The 12,079-nt window shown below is 44.1% G+C and overlaps 1 protein-coding gene across 1 annotated transcript in view; it reads left to right on the top strand.

The window, feature by feature from the left end:
* Positions 1 to 12,079, top strand: part of PTPRT (protein tyrosine phosphatase receptor type T) — a 489,127-nt gene that overhangs the window by 381,008 nt on the left and 96,040 nt on the right. Inside the window, exon 12 of the mRNA XM_058814983.1 lies at positions 3,939 to 4,212. Coding sequence (XP_058670966.1) covers positions 3,939 to 4,212 — 274 coding nt within the window. The remainder of the gene's footprint in view (positions 1 to 3,938; positions 4,213 to 12,079) is intronic.

Consider the following 12,079-nt stretch of genomic DNA (forward strand, 5'->3'; position numbering starts at 1 on the left):
AAAGTAAAATTTCAGGCCACTACAAGAGTGAGTTATCTCTGTGAAGGGAAGAAGTATGTTAACAGCTAAGTGGGAGAGAGAAAATGTGAAAGAGTAGAGGCAAAAAGAGTACCTGTGACTGGGTTCTGTAGGTATCAAAACTCTTGCTCATGATGAAAAGTGTCTGTAGTGCTCTAATGATTGGGAAAGAGTTCAGTTACCTGGCAGTTCATGTCCCTGGGAGCTTCCCCTTCTCCAAAAACAGACAGTGCATGAGTTCATGGCTTGCAAGTGGGATAACTGAGAGAGCGAGTGTCACCCTCAGGTCTGGGAGAGAGGACGAGGGAGTTCTTAGCCTCTGTGTAGGCTGAAAGCAGATTAATATATGTCTATACATATATATTTGTTTATATACCTAAAGGAAACATTTTCTATGACCAGAAAATGCAAGTGTTTAGGGTTGGGTGAAACAGAAAGCAAATGTTTTTAGGTTAGAAGGCATCTGGCGAATTTCCATAAAAGTGTCAGCTACAATTTTGCACAGGGCTGACGAACAAAATTACAAACTTCCCCAGTAGTGTAGATTATTATGGCCAGAGAGAGGGGTCAGAATAAGAACGTACACTCTCAGTAAACAGTGGCCAAACCACCCCAATGTGATTTGCTACTGCTGAGCTGAGGAGAGGGTTTGTGTTGAACAGGCTTGCAGTTCCCACTGCATCCTCAATGATATTACTTAAAGTGTTGCTTGGAAACCTGGTTTTGTCTTTTAAAATTGTAAAATAAATAGCAGAGAAGGTCTAAAATAATTTATTAAAGGTTCTGAGGAACTGGAGGAGGAGGACAGCTTTCAAAAATGTTGATGGGGCATCATTAAAGGCTGCAGTCCGTGCAGCTGGTGCTCCTGCTACAGAATCACAGAATGACCAGGTTGGAAGAGACCTCCAAGATCATTGAGTCCAACCCAGCCCCAGCCCCTCACCCAAACCCTGGCCCCCAGTGCCACATCCAGGCTTTGTTAAACACACCCAGGGATGGGGACTCCACCACCTCCCTGGGCAGCCATTCCAGAACTTTATCACTCTTTCTGTAAAAGCTTTTTCCCAATCTCCAGCCTGTATTTCCCTTGGTGCAGCCTGAGGCTGTGTGCTCTGGCTGTGTCAGTGCTGCTGCAGACAGAGCCCAGCCCCAGCTGAGCACAGGCACCTTTCAGGAGCTGTGAGAGTGATGGGGGCAGCCCTGAGTCTCCTTTTCTCCAGGCTGAGCACCCCCAGCCACATTAGCAAACACCAGGGTAAGGACAGCTTTACTATTGAGTAACTCACAAATTGCTCATGCTTGTACAGATTAGCTGGGATTGTGTCTGGCAGTGGGAGCCAAATGGTTTTCAAGTTCTTCCCTGCCTGCCCTGCTGTCAGCAGAGCACGAGCCAGATCCCACAGGCCCCAGGCCCTGGGAATTCAAAAGCAGGAATGTCACTGTCACATTTTCTGGAAAAATCCCTTTGCCCAGGACTTTTCTCCTAGGAAGCTGAAAGGCCTCAGAGAAAAGGAAAACAATTCTGATCTCATTTGCTTCTCCTGTGTTGTGCTCACATGTGGAATGTGTTTGGAGATTGTTTACCCACAGGTGATTGTTCCATTGCATTCTGCTGGGAGTTGTTTTCACTCTTTGGCCAATCAGGGCCAAGCTGTGTCAGGGCTCTGAGGAGAGTCACCAGTTTTCATTGTTATCTTTTTAGCATTCAGTGAGTATCCTTTCTCTATTCTTTAGTATAGTTTAGTGTACTATTCTTTAATGTAGTATAGTATCATAAAATAGTAAATTAGCCTTGTGAGAGCATAGAGTCAGATTCATCATTCCTCCCTGCCATGGGGTACCCCACAAATACAACACAGGAGCTGGGGCTTCTTCACTCCTCCTGCATGCTGGAGGAGCCAGAACTCAGTTTCTCAGGGAGCATTGATGAGCTATTGCCATGCTGGAAATCCCCAAGCCCAGTCTTTGTGCAGCAACGAGCCTGTGAACGCTGGGACAATGACACACGAGGGGCTGGTCCCAATCTCTCCATCGATCTCCCCTGTCTGCCTGAACAAAGGCCCAGCCTGACACAGACAGGTGAGGGCAGCACATCTGAATAGCCTGACACCAAGCAAAATGACTGCAGCCCTATCTCTCTTTGTCAAGCGTGTGAGTGGTGTTAAACAGACAGTGAAACCTGCCTGGGTTACAGCAGCATGGAACTCCAGGGCTTTGGTAGCTGCCTGAGGAGGAAAGGAAAATAAAGCAGAGTGTATTTGAATGCCTTGCAAGCTCTGAGCCTGCAATAGTAAGCTAGAAATAACAAGATTGCTATTATATATCATAATGGCCAAAAGCTTAGAAGGAATCAAAAAGGATTACTATTTCATGGAGTCTGAGGGAATATGAGGAGTTGTTGCTGTTTCTTGAAACAAAAGTGGATTGAGGGAGCTATAAAGCCACCTACTCAGTACATAAACAGTCCTTGAGGGAATGAAGGTAGAGGGAAACTTGCCATTGGGAATTAGAGAATTCTACATTGCAGGATATCCCAAAAAGAGGTCATAGAATACCAGAATGGTTTGGGTTGGAAGGAAACTTGAAGTCAATCTAGTTTCAACCCCCTTCCATGGGCAGGGACACCTTCCACCATCCCAGGCTGCTCCCAGCCCTGTCCAGCCTGGCCTTGGGCACTGCCAGGGATACAGGGGCAGCCCCAGCTGCTCTGGGCACCTGTGCCAGGGCCTCACTGGGTCCTTATGAGGACATCAAGATATGAGGGAGGGCCAAAAAGAGCAATGTTCAAGATTCTTTTTGGCCTAAATAGCTTTTTGCACCCTGAAACTGTTCCCACAGGCACCTGACACCATTGCCACCTTCTCATGCTCTCCTCCACTGCAGCCACCATTTGGGCCAAGCAAAGAATTCATGTTTCGGCTTGGTGGCTGAAGGAGAAACCATCTGCTTGCCAACATTCAGCACATTACAAATTCATTCTAGACTGGATATTTTATTAGTTACTCCTTTTCCTAAAGAGTGGCATGATTGAAATCTGTTCTTTCACCCAGGTTGATCCTGATTTACTCAATTAAACCAACAGAGCACATAGCCAGCATCTTGCCCCCACAGTGACTTTCAGTGGCCACTGCCCCTGCTACTGCTGTGCCAGGAGCGAAAAATGTGCTGTACTTGCTGGTGTGGAAAACGCCAATCACTTGTTTTTAAAATTTTAAAAGTTTAATAGTAATAAAATGGTTATAAAAATAGTAATACAATTAGAGTAATAATAATTTGGACAAATTGAATTAGGATACTATGAGACAATAGGAACAAAGAGTTACAGATGTCCAGGTACCTTTTTCTGGGCAGCACGAGCCCCAAAAAAGGACCCTTAAAAACAACAGCCTGTTGCATATTCATACACCTCATACATGATGCATAAATTCCATTCAAATACAGGAATCTGTCTGGTCATTGTCAACTTCTTCCTCTGAATCCTAACAGCACCTTCGAGGTGGGAAGAAGTTTGTTTCTTCTGATAAGAGGGCAATAAATTCTCTTTCTCTGAAAGATTTCAGTGTCCTAGGGCTGCCTCATTCCTTTCTTAAAGAAATCCCACTAACATAGTTCTTATTTTAACTACAAAAGTTACCTTTTAATTACAAGACTACATTTATCAGATTATAAAAATGTTAATACAGCACTACTAATCAATACATCTAAGTACATATGGTAAATATCTGCGTAGAGCCATATAATATATGATATAGGATATATGATATGTGATATATGATATATGATATATATATAATAAAAACTTTTCACACTGAGTTGCCTCAGCTGTGTGTTTCTGACTTTTCTATGCTCTTGTCCTTTTATTCCTTGCCAACATTGAAGGCTCTGGGGTCTCTAATCTCACCTTTCTGTGTCTCTCCCAGTGTGTACCAGCTCGTTGTCAAGGAGGAGAAGCTGCAGAAAGCCCGGAGAGCTGCAGACATCATCGAGTGCTTCTCTGTGCCAGTGAGCTACAAGAACGCCTCCAGCCTGGACTCCCCACACTACTTTGCAGCTGAGCTGAAGCCCATCAACCTTCCTGTCACACAGCCCTTCACCGTGGGCGACAACAAGACCTACAATGGCTACTGGAATGCTCCTCTGTCTCCCCTGAAAAGCTACAGCATATACTTCCAGGCTCTTAGCAAGGCCAATGGAGTAAGTGCAGGGAAAATTGAGCTGCCTCTGTAGGTGTGACTGCCTCTCTCTCTGTCCTCCTCATCATTCTCCTTCCTTCTCGATTGGATGCTGGTTTAACTTCTCCTTCTTATTACCCTCTTACAGAAATCTGATGAAAATCAAGCATGCCATTACTTGTCCTTCACTCTAATCTCCTCTCTCTGATGCTCAGATCCAATGAGAAATCTGTTGAGGACCCTGATTCTGTAAAGGCACATGTTGCCATGTGACTTACTAAATGAGCTGCTTAGAATTTAGATATTTTTTTCTATCCTTCAATAAGCATGAATGTCAGAGTAGGGGCTATTGTGCTTTTAAGAGCCATAATTGCAGTGTCTTGATAGTTCACAGTGCTTGTGATTTTGGAGGAGCTGTTAGGAATTTGGATTACCTTGGAGCTTGCACTTGGCCATATCCTAATGCAGCACTTGTGGTTGGGAGTTCCAGCCTGAGGAAATCAGGTTCTGCAGTGGGGACTTTCTGCATCTCTGTCCTACCCCTCTGTAATTCTGTAGTTTTATATATTTTTACTCTGTGTTATTGGGTTTAAAATGCAGACTGCACAGGGAATGTAGCCCCCCCTATTCTCAGACTCCAATGACACAAACAATGCCACAACACACCCCATCCCACCACAGGAAAACAGGAGGCCTCTCCTCTCTCTCCTCTTCCAGCAGAGGATAATTTGTGACCTTTTACCTCTCCTGTTTCAGGCCAGACCCAGCCTCAGTGGATCACCTTCCTCCCCTCTGGTTCCCCAGCTGTGTTTCATTCATACATAACACAAGAGAATTTGCCCCTCTGGCCTCCTGAAGAGTCTTAGACCATTAACAAGGCATCACAAATTTGGGTAGCAGAGTCTGCTATTATTAGCCTGTTTGCCAGTGCTTTCAGAAATTAAATTTTAACATAGATAAATTCTCTATGATATCACCCCTGAGAGAGAAAAATTACAAAAATCAGTCAAAGGTGAACAGTGCAGGCTTTAGTGGCTTTTACACCTGAAATGCAGCTGCACATTGCAGAGGACTGGGATGGTTTCACAGGCTGGCAGTGCCAAGGAGTGTTCACAACACATCTGAGTGCTTTACACCCTTCATTTATCACCATTTTCCTGCACAGCTTCAGCTGTGTGGCTGACAAGTACAAATTCTCTTCAACACTATGCTGGTTTTCACCTTGGTTTCCTTTCTAGCCAATACAGTTTCCTTCCAGCACTGCTCAGTTAATTCAGTTTTGGATTTGCCTTTATAAAGAAATTGTGAATATATGTATGTGTCTCTCTGTTTCTAGTTAGTTCCCCCATGTGTGATAGTTAATTGCTAGTGAATGGATCCCCAGGGAAGAAGAAACTTTATTTGCTTAAGTACAATATAATATTCCATAAATGGGTAGTGAGGATGGAAGTGTAGGCTTCCCCTGGTGTTCTGGATTCAGGCAGCACTGGCGTTCCTGCTTTTCCTGCATCTCACCCTTCATTCCAGGTGTTAAGGACTCAAAAAAGGATGACTTGCTTGGGCTGTCCTAACAGGAGAGCTTTTTAAGCATAAGTTAATAAAATAGTACAGTTCATGACAGGATGAGAAGTATCCAGCCAGACACAGTAAATTCCTATTTGAGAAAGCAATTTCCTCCTGTGTTAATTATTTATATTTCTACAGGATATGCTTTATATATCCTGAAAGTGTAAGGTGTGGGTAAAAGTATAGAGGAAATGCTCAAGAGTGGAATGTGGATCTTCAGAGGTGTAGCTTCTGCTCTGATCCCTGTTTCTTGGTAAAATCATTATGCCCCACATTTCAAACATTAGGGTCAATTTGCATCTGTGAATAGCAGGTTCTTGTTCCATTCCCAGAATTATTTGCAGGTATTATTTGTATTGTAAAATTCTGAGTTTTCACTTGTCTGTAACCTTAGCAGCTTTGAAAATTCTTGGAAAGGATTTCCAAATCCAGGTCTTGGAAAATCCTAAAATAATTATGGCTGCAAAATGGCATTTCCATCCCTGCAAGTGTCCAAGGCTGGGTTGGATGGGATTTGGAGCAATCTGGGATAGTGGGAGGTGTCCCTACCATGGCAGGGCATTGGAACTGGATGGTCTTTAAGGTCACTTCCAACCCAAGCCATTCCATGATTTTTGTTAAAGCACATCTGCAAAAAGCCTGCAACAATAACAATTTAGCAGGGTTAAAGTAGAGCCTTATGTTCCCTTACACATGAAAAAACTTAACAGCATATTGCCACTCATTTTCTAATTAGGATATTCCATAGTTTCATTAATCACTGACAGTTGTGGAATGATGAAATTTCTTTCCACACCTGGAAGCTGCAATGAGAAGCCTTCATGCAGTGAACCAGAACATCTTCCTTTGGAAACAGAGGGCTCTGGGGAGAGCCTGATTTCAAGAAACAGCCTGGATTTGGTCAAAAAGCTTGATGAGGAGGAGGTTAGGAGTGTTGTAGGAGTTGTGCATTGTTTGAGCTCTTCTGTACATGGAGGGCTGTGCTCATTCGGTGTTCCCGTCTGCTCTGCAGCCATTAGCTCTGATTGTTACACTGAAAGGAACATAATTAACAGCTGGATGCAAAACAAGTGTGGCAAATTGCTGCAGAGGCAGATCACCAGCTCTTCTGCCTTCTCTTGTGCACTGCTGTGGTTGTCTCAGAGTGTGAATGGAAAAGCTGGGGCTGGCTGGATCCATCTCCTGGGCACTTTGGTCACTGTGGTGCTGCCTCCAGACTGGAGTCTGAGCAGGACGTGGTGAGACTGGGTTCTTTTCAGATTTGTAACACAAAACACTTCCAAATCATGTGAATTTCTCTCCCAGACACTGCTGAGACCCAGATGCTGAGCTGAAATGTGGCAGAGTTTGGAGTGAGAGAGGGGAGAAGGAGGAAGGGCACACAGAAACTGCAGGCTTGGTGGCTGTGGGAGTGAGGAGCACCATTAGTTACTACTCAGGTGATAGAAGGAGTCAGCACAAGAGGTGGCACAGAAGCAGAGGGCACATTTGGCTTGGCTGTGCTCTGGCAGGATCTCCAGACAGTGTCACAGCCATCCAGGTAGGGATCTGGTGTTTGCTGCTTGTCCTGGTGCCACCTGCTACAGATGGCTGCCTGACAGAGCATGAAGGTTTGCTTGTCTGGAAACCCTCCCTGAGCTCAGCCCCTTTCAAACTCCAGCCCTGCCAGTGTTTTTCCCTCTGGAAGGTGGGCTGTGACGGTGTTCACAGGGGTTCTTGGATGAGGGAAGAGATGAGAATGTTGACTTCATGTTTCAGAAGGCTTGATTTATTATTTTATGATATATATTACATTAAAACTACACTAAAAGAATAGAAGAAAAGGTTTCATCAGAAGGCTGGGTAAGAATAGAAAGCAAAGAATGATAAAGCTTCTGTCTTGGACAGAGAGTCTGAGCCAGCTGACTGTGATTGGCCATGAATTACAAACAACCACACGAGACCAATCACAGACGCACCTGTTGCATTCCACAGCAGCAGATAATCATTGTTTACATTTTGTTCCTGAGGCTTCTCAGCTTCTCAGGAGGAAAAATCCTAAGGAAAGGATTTTTCATGAAAAGATGTCTGCAACATGAGGCCAAGTTGACAACCCTGTGTTACTCCTTATCCTTACACTGGCTCAATAATCAAACTGATGCTGCAGGTTTGGTTGTCCCCAGGTCTTTTTCTGGTTGCTGATCCAGCACCACACTCCAATGGGGAGAATTTTTGGCTCCTATGTGAAACCTGCCTGAATTTTTGAGCAGCTCAGAAACCAGAGCTCCTTAAAACAAATCCTTTCTGGAGCTGCATTTTACCTCATTGAGTTAAAATGAAATTTTTAACAGCACAGTTGCAATCAATAACTCTTGGCCATTGTTCCTTGAAATGGGAGATGAGCAGGAGCCTGTGTAACACAGCCAGGAGTGATGGGGGGATGCTGCCAGCTGCTCTGCCAGCCTGGTGGTCCAACAAGTGACTGATGTCTTTAACCCAGAATTGTGAAAAGTAGCACTGCAGGAATCAATGAGAATATTATTTTTTTTGAGGGAATGATAGACTCTACCAAGATTCCTATTGATTTTTTGCCTCTCTAATGACTTGTACTACATGCACAATCGGGCAGCTCATTATTATCAGGGGAGTTGAGGCTGGATTTCTTGATGCTGACAGGTCTGCTCACAGCACACAGCATTATTCCTCTGGAACATTTGGGAGGTATGGATAGAACTGCCAGCAGAGAGATGCCATTCATCCCTCTGGAGATGGCCATGAAAAAAACAGGGAGGCTGAGTTCAGCACGAGCTGTGCTCTGAAAGATGAAATGGCACCAGGGCTGCCTGCATCACTTCTGTGAGCTACTCACCAGCTCTGTGTTGGGGAGGATTTTGGGTGTGCAGTTTATCCACTTACATTCACTCCTTCTTAATCTCATCCACAAGGCAGCTATGGGAACTTTTCACTCTTTGTACACCTCTGTTTCCACATCTGGTTGACCAGAGGATGTGGACTGGACCTGAGTGTTTTCTGCATAATGAATAAAATCCTCCCCCAGCCTACATCATTTTTGAGAGGTTTAGAGGAGTGGGTATCCAGTCATCAACTACAGATCATTGACATGACTTCCTATTGTAAATAATAAAAGCCCTAACCACTTTGTTAAACCTCCCTTCTCCAAATGACACAGATACTAAAAAAAAAGAGCTGATAATTGGAATAGCAATAATAGTCTTTGGAAGGAAATAGCAATTTCCTGGAGCTGGCAATAAAAATTATAGGGGAGTCCATTGACCCTGCACAGACATATTTTAAGACTGCAAACCACTGGCTGCAATGGCATGGAAAATAAACACATAATTTAGATTGGGCAAAATTTGTTGAGTACCAAATAAATAAGTCCTTAAGGCTGGGCAAACCCATGGTTTCTATGCTGTGTGAAGCAGGTTGTTAACAAATTCCATGTTCAGCTCTGGGACGTGGGGAACTAAAGGCGGAACTGAGGCCAGGGGGAGAGTGGTGATTCCTTGTCTGGTCCATGCACCATCAGCAGACAAAATTTCCCAGTCTGAGGTGCCTCAAAAGCTCTGCCTGTTGTAGGGCAGCCCCCATGGCACACCTGGGGACAGCAGGTCCTGCTGGGGCTGGCAGGGGGTTCTTGAGGCAAGGCAAGCTCTGTTTGACTGCTGCAAAGTCATAATCGTAGTAAAGGAAAGGGAAAAATGGTGGGTGTGAAAACAGATGGATGAAAAAGCTTTGCTGCTTTCATTGCTGTTGGTAGTCTGTAAACAGCAAGCTGTCAGTTTCAAAGAAAGGGGGGGGAAAAAAAAGATCATGTGGCTTTTTAGGTTGTGAAGATGCAGCTGTCACATAAACATATGTCCTGCTGCCCTCATAGCCCTTTTCTGCAGAAAATTGTTCCCATCCAAACACTGAAGAGACAGAGGCAGAACTCATTTTGTTATCGTGTATTTCACTTGAGTGAGATGCGCATTTAGGAATCTCGGTAATTAGTAGACAGCAGCAGCTCCTTTACTTCTAAAATGAAAGAATAAACTTATACTACAAGAATGTTTTAAGCAGCCCTGGAAATGCAGGGGATGCTAAAGCAGGCTCATGGTGTGCAGTGCCCAGGCTGTGGGCACAGAGGGCTCACAGAGGGTCCCTGGGCTGTGCTGATGGAAGCTGCAGGTCCTCCCTGCAGGAACAGGCTGCAGCACCCTGACACACACTGCTCATATGTGCCCATGCTGTGTGGACTGAAAAATACAGCCAGGCTTCAGCCTTGAGTGAGGGTACTCCATACTCTTCTTTTATTCATTGGTAAATGGGCTCCAGAAAGCAAATTTCCATCAATATGTTGAGGTAGGAGGTGGATGGGCTCATTTTGCAGGGAGCTTTCAGGGTGTGGAGCATGTTGGAAAGTGAGGGTTGGGTCAGGAGCTGCAGGATGTAGCCATGGAGTGTTTTCCTATTCCATTATCTCAGTTAAAATGTGCCTACGTTGTTCCATTACTGTTTGGCTGTAAAATGTCTGCCTTAACCTGGCAGTGATACAGAGCTGAAGCAGTGCTGGCATCTCAATTTAATTTATTCTTGTGAGTTCAGCCATAGCATGAAACAGATATGCAGAATATGTTGGCTCTCTGGGTATCATTAAGATTGTTGTAGATATATAAGGCCTTGTAAAACTTCTGTGATATCATAAAATGGGAAATAAGTATTGCAGCATTTGAAAGAATATTCAGAAATACCACAGAGACTGAATTTTGGGGAAATATTTGGGGTTTTTTTTCTAAAATTTCTACTATTATGTCTTTATTTAATTATTTTTTTTGCCATTGCTTTAGGTAAGCTGGATGGACCATTGATAATTTCCAACATTGTTTATTCCTGCTTTGCTGGTGGCTAAAGAGAAGACCCTTGCAGTGATAGGACAAGAACTAGTGTGTACAAATTCAAAGATGGGGAATGTAGCTTAGGGGGAAAACATAAAAATAAAAGCACTGCCCCTGCCTGTGGCACTTTAAGGTGCATTCCAGCCCATTAACATTTTATGATCTTTACTGTGTACAGGAAAGAGCCTTGAAGCAAAAGTAATATTTTTCAGAAAACAAACATGATTGTGCGAAACTGGGTTTTGTGGTTTTTGGGAGGATGATTGGGTTAGTTGGGGTTTTTTTAGTTGTTTTGGGTTTGGGGTTTTTTTTTTGGGGGGGGGGGAAATGTATTTATTTATTTTGTTCCTTCTTAAAAAGATTCATGCAAACTTACAATTCTCAGCATCAACCAAAGAAAAATAGAGTAGATTGAAAGGGATCTCATTTTTATGAGACACCAAAGAGATGAGCAATGGAGAGCAGTGGAATAATCAGCCTTAATCCAGAATATGGACTAAATTCAAGTCTTTACACTTTAGCACCTCTGGGAGCTGGTGTCTGTGCAGGTCCTTTTATGCTTTCCTCCCCAGAAGATGCAGTTTGAAATGAAGTTCTGAAGTCCACATCTTGTCCCTGTAGCTGTTGCTTTTGGCAGTGCCAGTTCTAAGAGCTGTGGTTGTGCTCAATGCAGCCATCAGTGGGTGCAGATGCAAACAGAGCAAATTCTGTATTCCCAATCACCCTGTGGAAGAGTCTCATGCAGGAATACACACATGTCCAAATGAGATCATTCTAGACTCTTCTTTTTCCAGCACTGACTAATTTCTCCAGCTTTCTGTTACATTCTGAAGCCAGCAGAAAGCAACAAATACACAAGAAAATGGGAGCAAGTGTCCACCTACTTGCAGACTGCAAAAATCCCGTCTCTTAATATTTTATTTTACTCTTCACTGCTGATTTTCCAGCTCACCTTGTTGTAGATCAGAAACTACATCAGGACCTGTCTGTCTTTGGTCCCCAGCACTATGTGCAGAGTCAGCTCTGCAAACAAAGCTGTGTTTTTCCTGCTCCATACATCCCAAGCAGCAACAAAGACTTTGGATTTGCAGAATAACTGGGAATTCCAACTCATTGGAATGAGGGGACTGGGGAGCTCTGTGTGCAGCTGTGGTGACTCTGCAGTGCCAGTGTTGGTGCAGGTTGTGCAGGGGAGCTGATTTTGGGGGGACAAAGGGGTGTAGGCAGAGATGTCTCTGATTACAGAGACATCTCTGGTTACACCCCTTTGTGTAATCCCAGGGTTGCTGGGATGAATAGGGCTTCAGTCCCACTCTGGACTGGGAAATAGACATGGATTGTCCTCAAGGAGCCAGGAATTCCTTAAGAGAGTTTGAAGGCAAGGTCAAAGGGAGGGTTTGTCCTTCTGGGCATCTCATTGTTCTTAGACTGCACACAGTGTGCCTT

The sequence above is a fragment of the Ammospiza caudacuta genome, chromosome 15, assembly GCF_027887145.1.
Source record: "Ammospiza caudacuta isolate bAmmCau1 chromosome 15, bAmmCau1.pri, whole genome shotgun sequence".
In the NCBI taxonomy this organism is placed as follows: domain Eukaryota; kingdom Metazoa; phylum Chordata; class Aves; order Passeriformes; family Passerellidae; genus Ammospiza; species Ammospiza caudacuta.